We start from the raw sequence: 22,270 nt of genomic DNA on the forward strand, positions 1-22,270 counted from the left end.
GATAGAACTAGAGGGTATTATGCTAAGTGATATAAGTCAATCAGAGAAAGACAATTATCATGTGATCTCATTGATATGAGGAATTTGAGAAACAAGACAGAGGAGACCATAGGGGAAGGGAGGGAAAAATGAAACAAGATGAAACCAGAGAGGGAGACAAACCATAAGACTCTTAATCTCAGGAAACAAACTGAGGGTTGCTGGAGTGGTGAGGGGTGAGAAGGATGGGTGGCTGGGTGATAGACATTGGGGAGGGTATGTGCTATGGTGAGCACTGTGAATTGTGTAAGACTGATGAATCACAGACCTGTACCTCTGAAACAAATAATATATATTAATAAAAATAAATAAATGAAAAAAATACTGCTGTCCGTATAATGTTATGGAACTTATCGTTACTTCTTACACAACTTAACTTTTTCACTGGACTATATTTTTCCTAAGTACAGAGACTGCATTTAACTCATCCTGAACTAACAGAGCCTAATATATGACCTGGCAGAGTGTAGGCATTTTATACATGGTTGTAGAACGAATAAGTGAGTGAATAAAATACACACCAGAAATTTGTAATTTTTTTCCAGCTGGCTAAAATTAAGCTATTACATTCACATTTTTAAACCAGAAAGATTATTCACTCACTGATTCAGCATTTACTAAGAGCCTTCTGCAAGACAAATGTAAGACAAATAAGGCATCGGTTGTGTCCTCAAGGAATTCTGTCTAGCTAAGTGGGATTACAGATACATACAAATAGGTGTGTATAATGTTTTCTGAGTCTCGAACTACCACAGCTCAAAGAATTTAGAAATGGGGCGGGGAACAGAAAAAAAAGCCTTCTATGCAAATGAAGCTTCAGAGCAAATGCTCAGGCTAGAAAGCATGTATTATTTTCAAGGAACTCAATACAGCTCAGCATTGCTGGGGCCTGAAATACAAGTGGCAGGAGGTGGGGCCAGACAGGTATGAGGGGCCAGCTCTTAAACAGTCCTGCACATTCTTTCCAGAGCCTTATTCCAAAGGAATTGGTACCCATTTGAAAGGTCGTAAAACAAAATGTCATGGGGTCAGATTTGTGTGGTCAGCTGTCAGGGGTTAGAGGAAAGGTGGACTGGAGAGAGACAAGATAAAGACAAGTTTAGTCTGAGTACAAAATTGTTATTATATAGGCACCTATAAGGTGAGTCTAAGATACAAAATAATTAAAAACAAAGGTGCTAAGCATTCCATAGGACCTTTGGTAAAAAAGATCTTGTAAAAACTTTCCATTAAGTTATGAGGTTGAGGGATCACTGGATTTTATTAAGGTAAACAGGATGGGTACAGTAAATGGAAAACATGAGGCCTATTGTTATTCTAACAAAAAAGCAAAAAAGGCTCATGTCACAAGTTAGCCTTGTAAAGAAGAATGACATTTAACATGGGAACCCTGCTCTTCTGTGAAGCTCACTTTCCTCTAAAATAAAAGATCCTGCTCATCTTATAAGCTTGCTGTAAAAACAAATAAATTATACAAAAACATACGTTGCAGCACTACACAAGTATAAGGTGCTATAAATGTTACTTTTTTAAATCTCTGATTTAAGTAAAGCAAATAACCAATCCCCAAGAAGACTGCATATCTAACTCCACATCTATAAAACAGCAATACAAATGTCATCCCAGAAACATTGTATTAGGTTTTAAATGAAGGAAGGCAAGCCCATAAAGACAACATCTGCTCTTAGGCGCTGTTTTTTCTTCCCGGAATTTCCATTAGCATTAATAAGAGTGGAGAGTGTACATCTGTATGCTGATAGTGTAGCTTAACCCTCCTAAGCGCTAATGGATATGATCCACATACATTTCTGCAGAGCAAGAGATAGATTTCTCTATTTTTAGTAACTACGTCCTGGGGCATACTTACATTTTACAGTATACTGACTCAAATAGAAAATAAAATTGCAAAGAGAGGACTTCTTGGAGAAACGGTGATTCTAAGACTGGGGCAGGAAATACACAAACGAGCCTAGAGAATCTTAAAGTGCCAGAAGGTAAGAATATGCTAAAACAAACAAACGAATAAAACAACAAAACCCCCATAATAATGGGTATGTCCAAGGGAACAGGAATTAACCAGAAAAACTCCCTAGGACCAAACGTGGAACAATTTGTGCAACAAAATAAAGTCGTGCTGATTTATAATCTAAAGTATAAAATAAATATCCATGACTCCATACTGATAAAAATAAATGACTGAATAAATAAATAAAGGGAGGAGAAGAAACAAATGTCCTGTGCAGAAGAATTCCAAATAATTTATACATTTCCTTCAAGAAGGCAGAATACAACCTCTCCCTCATTAAGTGTGAACTACACATGGGAACTTCATTTCAAAGAGTACAGGATGGAAAGGAAGTAAAAAACAGTAACTTTCCTGTAGAGCATTTTGGCACATGCCACCTCCAGTCAGTGATCAAGGTCAACATCAACAGTGGCAAGTCTGGGTAACTGTAGGTATCTTGGATACCATGTGATGAAAAGGTATATCTGCTGTCTTTCTCCCCAAAAACCACAAACCCAGTCTAATCAGGAGAAAAACATCAGACAAATCCCAATAGAAGGACCTTTTAGAAAATACCTGCCCAGTATTCTTCAAAACTGTCAAAGTCATCAAAAATAAGGAAAGTCTGAGAAACTGTCACAACCGAGAGGAGCCTAAGAAGACTTGATAACTAAACATAATATGGTGTCCTGGATGGGTTGCTAGCACAGAAAAAGGACCTTAGGTAAAAACTAAACAACAGTGAATAAAATATGGGCTTTAGTTAATAATAATGTATCAATATCAGTTTATTAATTATAAAAAAATATACTATACTAATATATGGTATAAACAGTAGGGAAAACTGGATGCAGGGCCCATGGGATCTCTGTATTATCACTGTAATTCTTCTGAAAATCTAAAACTGTCCTAAAATATAAGGTTTATTTTTAAAGTATAATTTGAGCTGGAAATTACTGTTTTAAAAGTAACCTTCTTAAGAGGAAAGACAAATATGTGAACCAGAACTTTTAAAATGGAATCAAATGCACAAAGATTTCCAAATGCTTTGGAAAGTGCTGTCTGCATAGTCCATTAGTGGGACCTCTTTAAACTTTGTATTGCAGCAGAGGTCCCATGCAGGATTCCACTCTCTACATGAGGCTGTCATTGTAAATGCTTTTCAAGTTCACATGAACAGGAGGAATGAAAATGGTGAGCTACGTATTCCACTTTTCCATGACCCGGTCTGTTTTACTCTCCAGGCACATGCGTAAAGATAACTGTTCCTTCTGTGATATGAAAGTGGCTTCCTTCTCCTGTCCCCCAGGCCTAGTGAGTCTTCTCAGATCTCTGATAACTCTTTCAAATCCCTATTCAAGGATTCACTTGGATGTGCTCTACCTGTGTACTTAGGTGTTGCTTCCTTTAGATTGGTCTACCATTGGGAAGAGACTTTGCTTTTCATCTCTGTAGATACGACAATTTATTGCAGTATTTGATACACAGTGGAAGCTCATATGTGATTTGTGGAAGAATATGATTAGTGTTTATACAATTGAATTTTACAATTTACATATTTGGAAATGATCTTGACACTGCATCTTAATGAATCTGTTCCAACCAAGTGCAAAAGTTTATCTCCTTCCCTGCTTCTAAGATACAAGGCAATTTTTAAAGTTGCATATTATTTATACAACAATGTAAATTTAAAAGATTAATTTAAAAATAGGCAAATATATACAAACACACGAATGGAACCATATTGACAAATAGTGGTCTCCTTTTCAAAGTATAAGTAGTACCACATGAGATTAAGTTTCTTGTCCCAAATATTAAAGTTGCAATTTAATTCATCTTAAGGTCCTTTAGACCTCTCAACCTAATAATCATTGACAATGCTATAAAATATGAAGTCCACTCATACTTGCCGGCATTTTCCGCTTGCTTCACTTTCTCTCAGTGTTGAACTCAGAAAAAAAGACATCATAGTGGCTTTCAAGAAAGGGACAATCTCATATCAGTTCTCCACCCTAACACCACCCTCTCCACTTAAAGATATGAGGAAAGATAAACAAATACTTAGTGGAAGAAATTAAAGAGAAGTGAAGGAAGTGGATCTAGAAATAGAAGCATACTATTTTTTTTAAGAAATAAGCAAGACGTGTATCTTTAGAATGTTCCTTGTTATCTAGAAATCTGTTAAAATGTTTCTTGAATTGCATAAATAAACCCTACCCTACACAGTAAATAAATCAAGTCAGCACAAACAAAAAAGCCAAGGTTTAGAAAGGCAAATGTGATGAATACCTGGAAAACACCCACAGAAGGACAGAAATGTTTTAAAAAGAATGTAGTATGGTAGAGATTGCCTGATGAGAAATTAAAAGATCTTGCAAATTCTCTCTCTGCCTTCAATTTGGACTGTGCCAGAGGGTGATAAGAACAGGCTGGTCTATTCCTTCTGAGTATTTTTTCAGTCACAATTATAACAGGCTTGATTTCAGGAGGAAAGAATTGGTTACAATTCAATATAATCATTGTTAATCTACCTTGGTTGGCTAATTATAGGCTGAATTTATATGATGTGATTCCTGCTCATCCTTCTGGCTAGACATATATGTTGCATAATCTTTAGCAATCCCTAAATTCACCATCACTTTGTTCTTACGCTTTTTTGAAATACGAGATTTATAAATTAAATACAAATACTTCTGCGAGGGCTGTTAGTTGGGAAATGAGGGACACAGTGTCTGAAGCGAAATGAAGGAAAAGCCAGTGGGTTTTGTTGAAAAGGAACTGAAAGGTCAAAGACTAGCTGCACAAATCTACCTGAGACAGGTGCAAATAAAAGTGGAGCAAATGTTGCAAAGCTGGGTAATCCACATGCTTAACGGATGGGTACTCTTAGGTGGACGGGCACCTTATAGGATTGGACACCTCTAACTCTTGACTTGTCAATTCCCACCAGGATAAGAGCAAAACGCTGGCATATATTTCATTCTCCCCCAAGCCCTTTTCTCCCCCTTCCATCCCTCTCCTGGGTTCCTTCCTCCCTTCTCCTGGGCTCAGTGGAAATGGAAAAGGAGTGCACCTGACTCTTCATCCAGGGTTCAAAGAAGTATTCGAAGTAGTTCCTGCCTAGCCATGCCTGTTCTAAACATGCTCTTTTCACGTATTGTTTTCTTATGTCTCTACAGCAATACCGTGGGGTAGGTATCATCAACATCTTACCGATGAGAAAAGAGAGGTTAAACTCCTTGACTTGCTGAAGCTGAAGAGTTAATAAACAGTGGTGCTGAGGTTTGAACCCTGATTGCTTGCCCCGCAAAGTCCATGTCCCTTCATGTTGGGTCTGGTAAAATTATTATGATCAATGGCTTTCCCTGATTTGAAGATTATCCTTCAGTTATTATTATATGTCACATCCTTGCCACTGTCATCCACCACCCTCTAAAAACCTATTTAGCTTTTTTATGGTTTCCCATCCTAGGTTATTCCTTATTTGCATTTATTGCTTAAGTATGAGAAGAGGCTGAGTTAAGATAAAATATTGAGATCACAACCATCCTTGGAGAAAACAAAATGTAGGAGTTCCAATGCTGCAAGCATTCAAAGACCTGCTTGACATACCAGAGGAACAATCTCTGGACACCAAAGTAACTTAAAACTTTCTTTTAAAGAAATTACAAAGAATGAGAGGATCCTTTTCCGAAGTACACATAACATCTGACTTACTATGCATTAGAAATGGTAATGTAATACTAACAGAGCCTGCTATACAATGTAATTTTCAGTCAGCTGCTTCATTTCATGTTCAAATTTCCTTTTTAAATCGATAGCACTTGCTTTGCTTTCTTCAGTTGAAGGCATTTTTGCATTCCAGTAAAACACGCACACACACAAAATGAGGATGGAAATGAGTCAGCTTTTTCCTGTCCCAAGACTCAAACCTACTTTTGCTTTTCTGAAAACGTGATTCAAGCTATCCAACAATAATTGGCTGCGCTGTAAATTACAAGGTTGACCACCATATAAACACCAAAAAAGTGCACATGAGTATTCAGTAGTCAGCTGTCATTTTTCTGATAATCCTCAGAACTTTCTACTTACATAATTATAAAGCACTATATTACAAAGGGTAATAGAAAATTCTGTTTTCTATGCAAACTTCAACTTCTGTCATTTCTATGCATCATGCACATTATAAATTTATGACTCATCTGTATAGATGAAAAAATGTAGTCAGCACAAAATGTCTGAAACACAACGATGTATCTAACAATAGTGTTCATAATATCCTCTGGTTTTATGGGATGGAGTCCTGATATAGAAGTCTATTTGATAATTGGTTGGAAGGTGGCTTTCGGGGGATTGATGTCAACTAGAGAGAGATATATGTATGCTACTAGGCCCTCTCTTTGCCCTGTTCTGTTTGATATGTTTTTTACAAGTGTGGATAAAAATACGAAAGTTAAGTTTATCTTATCTGTGGATGATACATGATTGAGATAAGAAATGGATGACAGAATCACAGTACAAAATATGACATGTTCATGTGACAGCCTGATTCTAACAAGAGGAAATTCAACTGGGATGACAACACTGTCTTACTTTTTGGTTAAAAAAAGACATATGTTAAAATAGGAAATGCATGGTGAGTAAGGGGGCTTAAAAGCAATACATAAAAAAGGCTTGGAAGTTTTGAATTTATAGTAAGTTCACTATTTTTCATCAATGCATATGGCTGCCAGAAAAAGTTAATAAGATTTTAGGTTGTTAGAGTTAAATAATCTGGGAGGAAGGAGGTGATAGGCATAATGGAAGTCTCTGTTCTATTCCAATCAAACCACACTTAAATATAAGGTTGCTATTGAATGATGCACTTCTAGAATGATATAGGCAAAGTGGAGCTTATTAGGAGATCAAGAAAGAATGTAAAAAACAAACAAACAAACAGAATGGCAGGCATAACTGATATTGAGATATTTTAACCTTGGAAGATGTTAATTAAGGATGAGGTGAGGACCCAATAGATATCCTGAAATATTTAGATAGTTGCAATTTTAAATTTTGCCACAAACAGTAACAAGATATAAAACAATACATGAATACAAATTTCTAGAGCCCTCAACAGAAAAAAAGGTCTTTCTAATAGACCAGACAGAAGGTAGATATCATTAGGAAATGACTGATTCACCAACACTTGTGCATTGGGTATATTTTAAAAAATTATTTAAAAATATATTTATAAGCATTGCTTATGTCCCAAGCATTATGTGAAGCCCTGCAGATATGGTAGTAAATAAAATAGACACTATCACTGTTGCCACATACATTACTTGCAGTCTAGTTGAAGAGAGAGACATTAGTAAATAGGTGGACATCATATTTACTTGCTATGAAAGAACTCTAGAGATTATAACTATCAATAGGGAGTTTATAGCTATAGAGAATTTAGATTGGAGGGTTAGCAAAAGCTCCTTTCAGAAACTGATCTTTAAGGACAGGGCTTGAATGATAAGTAGGAGTTAGCCAATAAAGAATGAGGACAAGGAGGCAGGGAAGAACATTCTAGGTGAAGGGAAGAATGTGTGAATCTTTCCTGAACCAGCAAAGAGCTTGGTGCATTTCAGAAGCTGGCAAAATACCAGCATGTCTGGGACTTAGTTGGGGAGAGAAGAGGCAGATTGGAGCCATGGGCCAGTAAGCTTTGAAAACTTTGCTCTGGAATAGGGATTTTATCTAATGGAATTGCGGAGCTATTAAAGAGTTTTAACCAAGGAAATAGCATATAAAATTCACTTTGGCTACAGTATAGAAAACTCCTGGGAGGCAAGAAGAGAAAGACTATATGCTAAGTAACCAGTTACAGGCATAGCTTGCTTTATTGTACTTCTCTTTATTGCACACTGCAGATACAGAGTTTTTTTACAAATGGAAGGTTTGTGGCAACACTGCATTAAGCAAGTCTATTGGTACAATTCTTTCAATAGCATTTGCACACTTTGTGTCTTTGTATCACATTTTGGTAATTCTCACAATATTTCACACTATTTCTTTTCTTTCTTTTTTTTTAAAGATTTTATTTATCTTTTGACAGAGAGAGACACAGCAAGAGAGGGGACACAAGCAGGGGAAATGGGAGAGGGAGAAGCAGGCTTCTCGCGGAGCAGGGAGACCGATATGGGGCTCAATCCCAGGACTCTGGGATCATGACCTGAGCCGAAGGCAGATGCTTAACAACTGAGTCACCCAGGCGCCCCTATTTCACACTTTTTCATTGTTATTATATTATGGTGATCTCTGATTAGGGATCTTTGACATTACTACTGTAATTGTTTTGGAGCGCCAGGAACTGTGCCTAAACATGATGGTGAACTTAATTGAAAGATGTGTGTTCTGATTATTTCACCGAACAGCTATTACCTACCTATCTCCCCCCTTCTCCTTGGGCCTCCCTATTCCCTGAGACACAACAATATTGAAATTAGGACAATTAATAACCCTACAATGGCCTCTAAGTGCTCAAGTGAAAGGAAGGGCCGCAAGTCGCTCATGTTAAATCAAAAGTTAGACATGATTAAGCTTAGTGAGGAAGACATGTCAAAAGCCAAGACAGGTCAAAAGCTAGGCCTCTTGAGCCTAGTTGGCCAAACTGTGAATGCAAAGGAAAGTTCTTAAAGGAAATTAAAAGTGCTACTCCAGTGAACACACACATGATAAAGAAGTGAGACAGTCTTATTGCTGATATGGAGAAAGTTTGAGTAATCTGGATAGAAGATCAAACCAGCCTCAATATTCCCTAAACCAAAGACTAATCCAGAGCAAGGCCTTAATTCTCTTCAGTTCTATGAAGGCTGAGAGAGGTGAGGAAACTACAGAATAAAAGTTTGAGGTTGTTTTTTGTTTTGTTTTGTTTTTAAAAGAGAGAACACACATGAGTGGGGGTGAGGGGTGGGCAGAGGGAGAAGGAGAGAGAATCTTTTTCTTTTTTTAAAGATTTTATTTTATTTATTTGACAGAAAGAGACAGTGAGAGAGGGAACACAAGCAGGGGGAGTGGAAGAGGGAGAAGCAGGCTTCCCGCTGAGCAGGGAGCCTGAGGCGGGGCTCGATCCCAGGACCCTACGATCATGACCTGAGCCCAAGGCAGACGCTTAATGACTGAGCCACCCAGGCGCCCCAAGGAGAGAGAATCTTAAGCAGGCTCCATGCCCAGCATGGAACCCAATGTGGACTCCATCTCATGACCCTGAGATCATGACCTGAGCCGAAATCAAGAGTTGGATGCTTAACCAACTGAGCCACCCAGGTACCTCTGGTTTATGAGGTTTAAAGAAAGAAGTCATCTCCATAACATAAAAGAACAAGATGAAGCAGCAAGTGCTGATGTAGAAGCTGCAGCAAGTTATCCAGAAGATCTAGCCATGATAATTAATGACTAGAGATATGGCTACACTAAACAACAAATCTTCAATGTGGATGAAACAGCCTTCTGTTGGAAGAAGATGTCATCTAGGACTTCCACAGCTAGAGAGGAAGAGTCAATGCCTGGCTTCAAAACTTCAAAGGATAGGCTGACTCTCTTGTAAGGGGCTATGTAGCTGGTGACTTTAAATTGAAGCCAATGCTCATTTACCATTCTGACAATCCTAGGGCCCTTAAGAATTATGATAAATCTACTCTGTCTATACTCCATAAATGGAAAAACAAAGCATGAATGACAGCACATCTGTTTATAAAATGGTTTACTTAATATTTTAAAGCCCACTATGAGAACTACTGCTCAGAAAAAAAAAAAAAAAAAGATTCCTTTTAAAAGATTACTGCTCAATGACAATGCATTTGATCACCCAAGATTTCTGATGGAGATGTACAAGATTAATGTTTTCATGCCTGCTAACACAATATCCATTCTGTAGCTCATGGTCAAGGAGTAATTTTGACTTTTGAGTCTTAATTAAGAAATATATTTCAGGCGCCTGGGTAGCTCAGTTGGTTAAGCGACTGCCTTTGGCTCAGGTCATGATCCTGGAGTCCCGGGACCAAGTCCCACATAGGGCTCCCCACTCAGCAGGGAGTCTGCTTCTCCCTCTGACCCTCCCCCCTCTCATGCTCTCTCTCTCTCTCATTCTCTCTCTCAAATAAATAAATAAAATCTTTAAAAAAAAAGAAATACATTTCATAAAGCTATAGCTGCCATAGATAATGATTCCTCTGATCGATCTGAGTAAAGCAAATCAAAAGTTTCTGGAAAGGATTCATTATTCTAGGTGCTACTGAGAACATTCGTGATTCATGGGAAGAGGTCAAAATATCAACATTAACAGGAGTCTGGCAAAAGTTGATTCCAATCCTCACGGATGACTTTGAGGGGGTTCAACATTTCAGTGGAGGAAGTATCTGCAGATGTGGTGGGAACAGCAAGAGACTAGAACTACAAGTGGAGCCTGAAGATGTGTCTGAATTGCTGTAATTTCATGATAAAACCTTAACAAATGAGGAGTTTCTTCTTATGGATGAGCAAACAAAGTAGCTTCTTGAGATGCTGTGAAGACTGTTGAAATGACAACAAAGGATTTAGAATACTCCATAAACTTAGTTGATAAAATAGTGGCAGGGTTTGAAAGGATTGACTTCAAGTTTGAAAGAAGTTCTATTGTGGGTAAAATGCTTTCAAACAGCAACACATGCTACAGAGAAATCATTTGTGAAAGGAAGAGTCCATTGGTGCAGCAAACTTCACTGTTGTCCTATTTAAAGAAATTGCCACAAGGGCGCCTGGGTAGCTCAGTTGGTTAAGCATCTGACTCTAGATCTTGCCTCAGGTCATGATCTCAGGGTTGTGAGATCAAGCCCCTGGGATCGGCTCCATGCTCAGCAGGGAGTCTGCTAAAAATTCTCTCTCCCTCTCCTTCTGCCTCTCGCCCTGTTTGCACTCACTTGTGTGCCCTCTCTCTAAAATAAATAAAAATCTTAAAAAAAAAAAATAATTGCCACAGCCACCCCAGCCTTTGGTAACTACCACCCTGATCAGTCAGTCAGTAGCCATCAATATGGAGTCAAGACCCTCCACCGGCAAAAAGATTATAACTTGCTGAAAAATCAGATGATGGTTAGTATTTTTTAGTAATAAAGTATTTTCAAATGAAGGCATATACATTTTTTTTAAACATAATGCTATTGCAAACTGAATAGACTACACTATAGTGTAAGCATAGCTTTTATATGCACTGGGGAACTAAAAAATTCATTTGATTTGCTTTATTGCAGTGGTTTAGAATACCTTCAAGGTATGTCTATATATCCTGGCAAAGAGATGATTGTGATTTGAAATATGGTGGTGATATTGGAGATAAGAGAAGAGAGAAGATGGGAGAGATAAGAGATACTAATGGGGGAAACCCATGAGAGCTAGTGTTCTACTACTGAAGAGAGTAAAAGAGAGGAAGAGTCCCTGGAAGCTCTCAGAACTCAGCAATATTCAGCTAGGCAGATGGATATTCCACTTGCTGAGAAGGGAAACAGTGCAAGACAAACTGATTTGGGGGTGCCTGGGTGGCTCAGTCGTTAAGTGTCTGCCTTCGGCTCAGGTCATGACCCCGGGGTCCTGGGATCGAGCCCCGCATTGGGTTCCCTGCTCCGCGGGAGGCCTGCTTCTCTCTCTCCCACTCCCCTGATCATGTTCCTTCTCTCGCTGTGTCTCTCTGTCAAATAAATAAATAAAATCTTAAAAAAAAAAAAAAAAAGAAACTGATTTGGTGTTGAGAAGATTCAAAAGTCAGTCTTGAACATATTAATTTTGATCTCATTATTATTTTGATCTCCATGAGACATGTTAGGTAGGTGATTGGATATTTGAGTCTGGTCAATCTTTAGACTTGCTGCAGCAGAATCACTTGGAACTTTTGATTATCTGGCTCCACCTCAGGCCTAATATACTGGAATCCGCAAGAAGACATAGCCAATGTAATACCTTGAGGTTAGATGCAGTGGAAAAAAATCAGTCATCACTTGATAGTTGCCCTAGTTAACATTTAACCTCCTTGAACATGTTGAATGCCTATAATGTTATGAATAGAAAGACAGCCAGACCAAGTACTAAATCTGTTATTACGTTCTAAGAGTAAATGTGCTGGACAAACCATGAAACACCTCTGAAGGAAGAGAGCCATATACAGATTCTTCTATTTACATTTCCATATTTGTATCATATGGTGCTGCCACCGTGTCCACAAACTAATTGATCCAGGTACCAGGCCCTAAAAGGCAACCACCCAATGATTCCAGTGGTCATTGAGATGATCTTTCTTAAGAATCCAGCCCAACTGATGCATCATTCTGGATGGTAATTCATTTACCAAATCATATTTTTCTCTTTGACCAGAGGGGAGGGGAGTGGGAAAAATTAAAACTAGAAAAACAGAAGCATTTGGATAAGTAGACCTAGACATGTCTCTGTTTGCTGAAACCTGGTGGAGACATAAGTACCACTGTTAGTGAAAGAGAAAAACTAAATGCACTTAGGAGATAGACTAATCTGTCCACACATTAATTGAAACAGAAATAGTTGGGATGTAGCATCTCTCCCCTCTTGCCACTTTGGCTTCTGTACCTGGTAATTCCTCAAAACTGAGCAAAGGAAGGGAGAAGGAAGGATTTTGGTCAGTTTGTTTTTATTTTGTTTGTTTTGTTGTATTTTGTTTTGTTTCACCAATTAGTTATTTGCTAGGTCTTTCAGGAAGTCCTCCTTGGCCTTTCTGTCAGAGTAACTTTTTTAGAACTATTAATCACATCTGTTGCTGCTTTGCTCTCCCAGCAAAATTTTTTTTTATACTCAATAATGTATAATGATGTTCCACTGCAATTTGAAGAATTACACATTTCAGAGCAATTGTATTATTGTATTTAGCATCTCAATAACATTTCCTTTGCTAATTCATCTTTCTTATGATTGATTTCTTAATGTGCTCACAATGCACCATATGTTACCATAGCTTAATTTTGTCTTGAAATATTCATTTCTAGCTCTTGGGGACAGGTAGACTGAATAAAATATGTGAATTTGGCTTTCTCTCTCTCTCTCTCCCTTTTTTTAATCAGAAGCAGGAGATTTACCCAGGTATTTACTGGTTATAAATGAGGACCTAAGTGGCTTGTAATAACATCCTGGTAGCCTCTTGAAAGAATTACTGTGCTTTCCCAAGCCTTTAACTCATGACCAAACTGACTGTCACTGAACAGCCATCTTGGAGGGATAGAGAGTAGTAAAGTAAGGTCACATGTGAAAATATGCAATATGACTAACTTCCCTAAATGTTAGGATCCCACATTCTTATGATATTTGAGAGCTAAATATAATCAAAGCTCTTGGGGCTTTGATTTTAAGAATTTCCTTTAAAAATAATATTATTCTCTGAGGACATGAGAACAGTATTACTTTATTTAGTTAAGCCATCCTAAAATAGAACAGAGGAAATCATTAAATTGTGAACATATATCTTTTACTGTTGCCCATTCATGCCAAAACTGATGTGTCTTAAAAGTACAAGATGACTTACAATAGGAAATAGATCTTCAAATGAATATATTCATCTTTGGAGAGGGAAGCCTGATACTCTCAATAATTACCCTGGAATACAGTACAATACTGATGATTGTGTTATTTACTGCAGTCTTACAAACAAACAAATGGTATTTTATAGCTGCACAGGAAGGAAGTTTACTGAAAGTAGTTATTAATGTGTCCATTTATATTTCACCTCCCTGAAAAAAAGCCTCAAATCTAGAGAGAATACAGAGTGGAAAATTTCACTCCCAATTTAGACATTTCTCCAGACTCCAGAGGAAACTACTCAGCTGGCCTCTCTTGTAGTTGAAACTGAGCTTGATGAGCCACTGGGCCAACGGCCCAAGTGACAGGCTGGAACAGGAGCTACTGGACCGAGCATGCTCTGCCTCATGTCAGGAGTGTTTTCATGTGAGAAATAAAAGAAGCCTTCCCTGGAACTGGTGTCAGTCAAAATTCTGACACACTTAGATGTTCTTTTAGCAGTTCCAGTTTTGGGGAAGAAATCTGGAAAATGCCAGGATCTGGGCTAGCATTTTTAGTTGTTATTTGAACAGCTGTTACATGTATGGCTAATAGGTGTTTCATTGGGTTTCTTAGAGCTATTCTTAACATAAGGCAATGAGGCAACACTTAACACTAAATATGCCCCAAATTCAAGTTATTCTACTTTGCATAAGCTAAGAAAAAAAATGGCAATGGTCTAGCACCACTGTCAAGGGTAATTAGGGATTCTGGAAAGATCCCTTCAGAGAAAATATGAGAGGAAGGGTAAAAGAAAAATCTTTGTCATTATTTTGGAAAATGAGAATTTCCAGACTGAAATTCTGAGACATCTCTAGTTATTCCTTCTTCAGCTACCTATTTTACTCTTGATGAAACTAAGTTTTAAATGGGTAAAATATCTTACTGAAAGTCACATTATCAAGTTGTCAAGCTTATAATCAAGCATATGGTCAATGAAAACAGACAGCCTGCCAGCCATGAACTCAACACTCACAGCAACCCGAAACAGTACCTGAACAGTACCTTTCATGGCCGGTGGTGTGTACACGCTCTGCTTCCTTTGCTTTGGGGATGCATTTTGTGACTGTGGACAAAGAGAAAAGAGGAAAAGCATTGTTTGAATAAAAATTAGCCCTGTGAGGGAAACAAACACTGTGCCATATTTCAAAGAGCTTTCTGATTCCCCGTTATGACATACAACTCAAATCAATGAGAAATTATATACATGTTCACTGACAGCACAGTTTTAAGAGATATATAAAGCAATTTCATCATACAACTCTTTATCACAGTCTTGAAATTACTCTTTTTCTCACCTAGTAGCATTCATTTATTTTTAAAAGAAAGAAAGAGACACCAATCCCTTTTGTTTGAGAGAAAAAACACAACTGCCAGAACAATGTATACTCCAAAAGCTATGTCCATGGGATAACTATACCCGCTCAAAGGATTTTTGAGTGGTTCTGGATAGATAATGAGGGTTTTGGTACGTAATACCAATTTATAAACTTCTGGAATTGACATGTTCAATCTAACATCTCCATTTACTTGGAATTACAGTGTTGAGATAATATTCTCTTCTATTTTCAACAGATAAATAAGTCCTTTCCTAACAAAACTGCTGTGTAACACTCTTACCTACATATACTAGATCAGGATTGAATAATTGAAGAGAGAATTTTTGCATTCAAAATTACAAAAATTGGAACATAGAAACATGTGAATATGTAAATAGTATTATTTATTATGATAAAATACATATATATGGTCTATACCCCGATCAGATTATGTCAAAGATTCCTTTTTAATAGTGTGTTGATTTATGTTTCAATGTGGCAAAGGCAGAGGTTTTTGTGCCTCAATCATTTTTGCTTTGAATGGTTAGGTATAAGTAGTTACAAGACTCTTTTTGGGAATTATTCTAGGCAAAACTAGAAACTGTTTCATTGACAGTACACAGAATTTGAGGTATCTTCCCTTGTACATACTAAAGCTTATTTGCCTTCAAAAGTATCATCAAGATAGACATTTACTTGATGCAAAAACAATATAAAAAGTAAAAAATTTCAACCAATAGTTGTCAAATCCCTATCAGCCAAACATATGGTACAAGCAAATTTCTCCAAAATAGAATGTTACAGTACAACCAGTTCATTATGCACAGGTATAGACAGAGTGACTCTACATTAATGTTCAATGTGTGGATGATTGATATTTCTGATGTTCCTTTACTGTATTCAGTCTCATCTGGTTGATTTCAAGAAGCAATCACTTTTGGGATTTCTCATATTTACTTCCATATACACATTCAAAGATCAAGTGGAAAATTAATCCTACAGAAAAGTTTGTTTAGTACCATGTAGTAAAACTTCTTAAGCAATAAAAACTGCTTTGTATGTATGTAAGAGTTCAGTTGTCAAAGCATTTTCACATACACAATCTCATTAAATTTTTAGAAAAGTCTTAAGAGATACTATTTGGTATTTTGTTCTTTCTACATTTTCCTCTGGGTATTGTATTGCTCTATGCCTAACTAATGCAGCCATGGGAATTGACTCATATGTCTGCACACTAGTCAATATTTGTTCTATTTCTGAGCATAAGTTTACTCGCTTCCTTGTATTCAATATATTTTATATTATCAGCTCTCCTAGCCTCCCCTGGTTCCTATTTTCCATCTGAACTCCTACATGTGTATGTGAACCTCTGACCTCAGGGTCTGCTCTTGGCTTCACATTCCAGAAGACCCTTTAAGAGGTGCCTGCTCCCCATCTTCTTGCTCCAGGATTCCAACAGTGGCTGGCCCTGCCTGTAGTTGGTCATAAACAACTAGTCACTAAATTGAAAATATCAATACCATATCTTATCACTAAAAGCAATGGTTTATTTACAAGTTTTTTCAGGGGTTGGCATTTCATAGGTTGAGAACCAAAGTAGCACAGAGGCAGAGATTTAACGACCCCATTTTACTGTTTCTTCAGTCAGGAAAACAAACTAGTTCTTATATCAGTTGTCTTGACATATTTTATAAAACATTAAACCAACCTAATTATGTTTTTAATTGATTTGAACACCTATTTATACAAAATATAAAAAAACTTACTTCGGCTTGGGTGTTGGTCACCCTCTTGTCATCTATTTCTGCAAGAGAAGTAGATATATTTCATTAGAAAGGTGGTTTCTTCTTTATAATATGCATATTAACATTTTCAACAAATTGATAAAAAATAATTTAATAATCACCTTGTGTGTTTTTTTTTAAGATTTTGTTGATTTATTTGACAGAGAGAGCGAGAGCACAAGCAGGGGGAGCGGCAGGCAGAGATGGAGGCAGAGGGAGAAGCAGACTCCCCACTGAGCAGAGAGCCCAACCTGGGGCTCGATCCCAGGACCCTGAGATCATGACCTGAGCCGAAGGCAGACGCTTGGCCACCCAGATGCCCTGCCTTATGTTTATATAACATCTGTGGCTAAGGGAAAGGGGGACAGAAGGAGATGGTTTCCTTCTGAGATAATCTTTTCCCTAAGTTTTAAAAAAGGCAGGGGGAAAAAAAAGAAGGCATCTGTCTTGAAATTCCAAATTGCCCTCCTTCCAGTAATCCAGAAAGGAAACCAGGGAAATGGCCCTGGAATCAACTACTGGTGTCATCAACCTCACAGTGTTAAGGAATAAACAATCTCCTCTGTGGATTTTGCTGCCAGTCTACTCACTGTAGCTTGTCAAATTTCTTCAAGTTGGCCACTAAGCTGAACAAAGCTCCTTTTCCATTCTGCCCAATCACTCTGACTCTGAAAGTGGCAGCACCCTCTTTGCCATAGGCCCATGGAAAGAACCAGTTACTTTGTCAGAAGTATTTCTTATGACAAACCTAGGGAAACGTGTAGGCTGTCTGTATAAAAAAGAATGTGAGGAGGCGGAGACAGGAGGAAGAGGAGCTCACATACCGCCTTTCAATGGGTGGAGGACCTCTGGGCTGAATTTCTTTCATACCTCCTCATCTACTTTACATGGATCTTGCCATTTTTAAAAATATTTATATGTTTAGTTGACTTCCTTAAAACATCTGTCCCTCTCTCATCTGTACTGCAGAGGCTGGGTTTCTCCACCTTTCAAAAACTAGGACTTGGAGGGGCACCTGCATGGCTCAGTCAGTTAATTGTCCCAAACTTGATCTCAGCTCAGGTCTTGATCTCAGGGTCATGTGTTCAAGCCCCAAGTCGGGCTTCACCCTGGGCATGGAGCCTATTTAAAAAAGAAAAAAATTGGACTTGGAGACTCTCTTCTCCAACCAAACTGCAGCCAGATGTTGTGCAATCCCCTGACTGCCAGGTGCCAGGGATTACTGCAGCATCACCACTACTGGCTGTGGTCAATGTCGGTTCCCACTTGGGGCCCCCGGGGCAGGGGCAGGGGGTAGTTGTTCAAGTTTGCAAACCACAAAGCTATCCTATATTACCAAAGCCATCTGACTTTAATTCTCCTGAAACATCCAGACATGCAGAACCTAGAGCTCCTTAGTCTCCTACCTTTTAAAATGTTCACAGGCTTTGCAGTTACCGAAGCCAGCAATTGTAAGAAACCCTGCCCCATGCTGGGTTTCTTACGCCTGACTAGCCCTCCGGCCCCTGTGAGGAGGCAGTCTGGTGCTGGTTGACACACTGGCGACTGCTAATCTCGGGGTACACAGGACAGAGGTAGGAACACTAACCTGGTTTTCTACAGCATGCTGCGTTTAACGTTCCTGCACTTCATCCTATTTCTCGCTGCAATGGTGAAGGTAAACCTTTTATTCCACTGAGTGGCACATTTAATACTGAAGGCTGGAAATTGAGCTGGCTCCGCGGCATTACATTTGTTCAAGTTTAACAGAAAGGTCCTACACTTTGCACCGCTTATGAAACTTGGCACTAAATTCACATCCAAGAAACATGCCTCAACATGGGCTCTGTCTAGAGCAAGCGATCTGGGTGGGATTTCGGAGGGCCTCTACCAGAAGAACCTAGATGTTCTGCACAGGCGTGTGTCTTCGCTTCACAACGCAGCCGGAGGGTTGAGAGTCAGCTGGCCAGTAAATCACCCGGAGCAGCCACTGTAGGCTTCCCGCAGAACAGCTAGAAGCGACTCTGAGGATGTCTTCTAGCTTCTCATTGCAGATGAGTGTGCACAGCTCCAGGGCAGCTTTCTGGAACGGGTCGCCAGCACCTGCCTCCCTGCATTCTCGAAGATCGCAGGCCTGCACTCCAGGTTCAGCATGAGCATGGACATGAGCCGCGCCTTGGTTCGCTCCAGCGCCACCACCCCCACATTCCAGCCATTAAAATGAATTTCTTCGTGATGATTTCCTCCCTTTCTCGAACCTGTCCAGGGTCGGCCCTGGCGTGGATGCACAGGAGGACCGTGTCCCGGGGGGGGGGGGGGCGGGCGCTGTGCTGTACACCCGTGGTGCCTGTGGAGCACACTGATGTAGAGCCTGGCAAACACTCCCGTGCTGTGCCACCCGCTGAAAAGGAGCCGCCGCCTCCCAACCTGTTCTGCACAGGAAGGGATGAAATCTTCCTCCAAGAAGGAACAGCTCTCCAGTCCTATCCTGACGTGCATGAGCTCAGGGAACGGGGCAGGGCCCAGGCTAACGTAGGACAGGTCGTTTTCCAGCCTGGCAACCTCTCCCCGTGGACACTGACTTGTCCACGTCCTCAGCCTCCTCACCGGCCCAGGCGCGGCGCGTTCCCAGGAGGTACTTCCTGGCGCGTTCCACCAGGTGCGCATGCTCTGACCCACCCCAGCCCGCGCCGTGGGGTCTGGGGTGTATTTAGTAGTTTGTGAGGAAGGAAGTCCTGGGGTCCATCTATCTTCGCTGTATTTTCTGTGACGCAGAAACGGTGGAGACCCACTGTGTTCTCCCAGTAAGCGGCCCTAGGAATGACCTCGGGGAGAAACGATTCTGGGTCAGGCCGCCTATGGAGGGCCTCCGGCTCAGACGGACAGGCATTCGCGTCTTGTCCTGTCTCCCCCTGTGCGCCTGGGGTGCGGGACCACGCAGGCAGCAAACCCGCCGCGGTGCGCCGGCCTTTACAGTCAGCCGACGCGGTGCACGAGGTGCTCTCGACGCCTGCTGGACACGTAGGATAGCCCGCGCTTTTCCAAGGTAAGCAGAACTTCTTTGCTCAGATCCATCAGTAGGCAAAAATGCCAGTTTTCCCACTAAGATGTTTTGCCTCATATCGCGATTCTGAATTAATAAGAATTCCTACCGCACAAAATTGTCCACACTTGTTTTGGGGATGCCACCCGGAAGCTCGTTATCCAGTCTGGTTACTTCAGTTTCAAACTTTTCCTGTCCATCCACTGTAGCCAAAACGGGCGTGGGCACTGCGGGTAAGGGTGAAGAGAGCGGGGGTACGGGGAAAAGCACCGCTGCTGCTGAAATGGCTGTGTGCGGGCTCCAGGGCTGGCCTCCTGCGGCGCCCTGGCGGCTCTGCCTCCCGGACCCTAGCCGCCATGGGGGGCAGGGGTGGGTCTCCCCGCCTCTTATTGGCCCAGTTACCCTTTCCTGACTCTTAGGTGAGTGCCAAAGCTGAGAGACTGAGCCCGTGGTCCAAAAACTGAACGAGCAGTTCATCAAAGACTAACTCCCTAAAGACAGTGATATAGATCTGCATTTATTGACATGAAAACATATACTGTATAAATTAAAAGTATTTCAAAACTATAGGTATGGTATTTTTATTTCATAAAGTGTAGATAAACTATCTGGAGAGAGATAATAGAGAAATGCATGTATATTCATAGAAGGATATATTCAGTATCTTAACTGTAATTATCTCTCGATGATTGAATAACTCATTCCATCTTCTCTCTCCCTGTACCGTTTCTTTTTCTAGTGAACATGCATTGCTTTTATAATGAAAAACTATATGTATCTTGTGGATATATAGAAATACGTATATGTAGTAAAATTTCTGTGTAAGTCCACAGTGCAGAGAGTTGATATTTCATATAGTAAGAAACCAAAATAGACAAGCAGCAAAAAATAAAATAGAGTAAGTTTAAAAAATAAAAATAAAAAAACAGACAAGCAGTTAGAATGAATAGTATACAGCACTATTGTTTATTTTAATCCTATATCTTGATTACTAGATTTTTAGAAGTTAAGGAACCTTCTAATGAATTTACCCTCCCTTGTGTGGGGGTAGGCAAACAGGAACAATTGGCTGAGCACAGCAATCACAGTTGTTTGGTATAATCACTGGAAGTATCTGGGTGATTATCAGATAGCTGTGAATATACTGAATCGAGCAATTCTATCAATGCAAAATCTTTTGCTATCATCTTTTAAGTAAATATCAAATATGATCCACTTTAACAATGCATGTATTCTGATCCATTGGATCAGTAAATGCCAATGGTGTTTCTTTTTTTTTTAAGATCTACTTATTTATTTTAGACAGAGAGCACAGAGGGGAGGGGCAGAGGGAGAGGAAGAGAGAAACTCAAGCAGACTCCACCCTGACAGGGGAGTCCACTCTCGGTTCCATCTCAGACCCTGAGATAACGACCTGAGCTGAAACCAAGAGTTAGAGGCTTAACCCAATATACCACCCAGGTACTCCAACCAGTGGTGTTTCTTAATATTTAATTTATGCCCTGGGAGTTTTCAGAATTCAACCCAGGACTCAGAACCTATTATTTTAAGAACAAAATGGCGTCCAGTCATTCAGCCTTGTGCTTTCCTACTTTCTGACTATAACACACACTAAAACAATGTCTTTCCAAGGCAACTGTGTAGACTTCACTCATTGTATAATTCAATGAAAAAGGTTTTTATTCTTCTTGGTTAGTTTTTCTTCTTAATATTTGTCTTGAACTGATTAGTTTAGCCAGATATCAAGCCTTTTTAAAAAACATAGAATTTTGTTTTATATTATAAGCTTGTTTTGCCTAACTCCAAAATAGCTTATATTTCTTCTCTACTCTGAGTTTTCGGGGAGTACCAAAGAAAGAAACATAACTTACATTTTGTTTAGAATTCAAACATACGGTTTTTTTCCACTTCCCTCATTTGAGACTTGTTCTAATTAGCTGACAGAAATTTAGTCTTAATTTTAGTCACCTGACAACAAAATATAATCATACATGTTTGTTATATGATCATATGATCATTTTATTTTGCTGAAAATATTAGAGCACAATAAGAAAAAACTGCATATTTTGTGATTTCACTTATTTCACACCAAAAGACAAAAACAGAAATAACTAATTCTAAAATGTGGTAGATAATTTCCTTTCATCAATTTACAAAATTGCAGGTTGAAGCAGTGAAGCAACATTCTGTTGTGTTGTTGCAATGATCTCTCATTTATTTTGATGTAGGACTGTCATAGGAGAAAGTAGTGTGACCAGTCATCATCCAGTCCAACAATTCACTACAGTAGGATTGAATTTCACGAATCCATCGTTTTTATGTGTGATGACGAGTCTCTCTTTTACACACACACCGCAGCTAGATTATTTTATTTATCAAAGCATTCCTTTGGCATTGTCTAAACATAACTATTAACAGACAGAGTTAGAGCCAAATATGCCTGCTCAAACAGGAGGAAGGAAATTGAGATTTCCCAATATCCTTTTGTTTCTGTGGCAAAGACTGTAGGTTTGTTTTCACTGATTCT

The 22,270-nt window shown here is 39.3% G+C and overlaps 1 protein-coding gene and 1 pseudogene across 5 annotated transcripts in view; both read right to left on the reverse strand.

Annotated features, from left to right (window-relative positions):
• Nucleotides 1-22,270, reverse strand: part of LOC112835907 (protein phosphatase 1 regulatory subunit 1C) — a 125,729-nt gene that overhangs the window by 50,666 nt on the left and 52,793 nt on the right. For 3 of the 5 annotated variants that reach the window (XM_073904636.1, XM_073904628.1, XM_073904618.1), the window contains exons 3-4: nt 16,704-16,741; nt 14,624-14,684 (exon numbers count right to left, since the gene is read on the reverse strand). In XM_073904636.1, the coding sequence (XP_073760737.1) occupies nt 14,624-14,684; nt 16,704-16,741 (99 nt within the window). Of the gene's footprint in view, nt 1-14,612; nt 14,685-16,703; nt 16,742-22,270 lie in introns of all 5 variants that reach the window. The other 2 variants (XM_073904643.1, XM_073904652.1) reach the window with 1 other exon arrangement.
• On the reverse strand, nt 18,601-20,101 carry LOC112807844 (mitochondrial-processing peptidase subunit alpha pseudogene; annotated as a pseudogene).

The sequence above is a fragment of the Callorhinus ursinus genome, unplaced genomic scaffold (genome assembly GCF_003265705.2).
Source record: "Callorhinus ursinus isolate GAN/ISIS: 27379988/994484 unplaced genomic scaffold, GSC_fseal_2.0 scaffold2, whole genome shotgun sequence".
Classification (NCBI taxonomy): domain Eukaryota; kingdom Metazoa; phylum Chordata; class Mammalia; order Carnivora; family Otariidae; genus Callorhinus; species Callorhinus ursinus.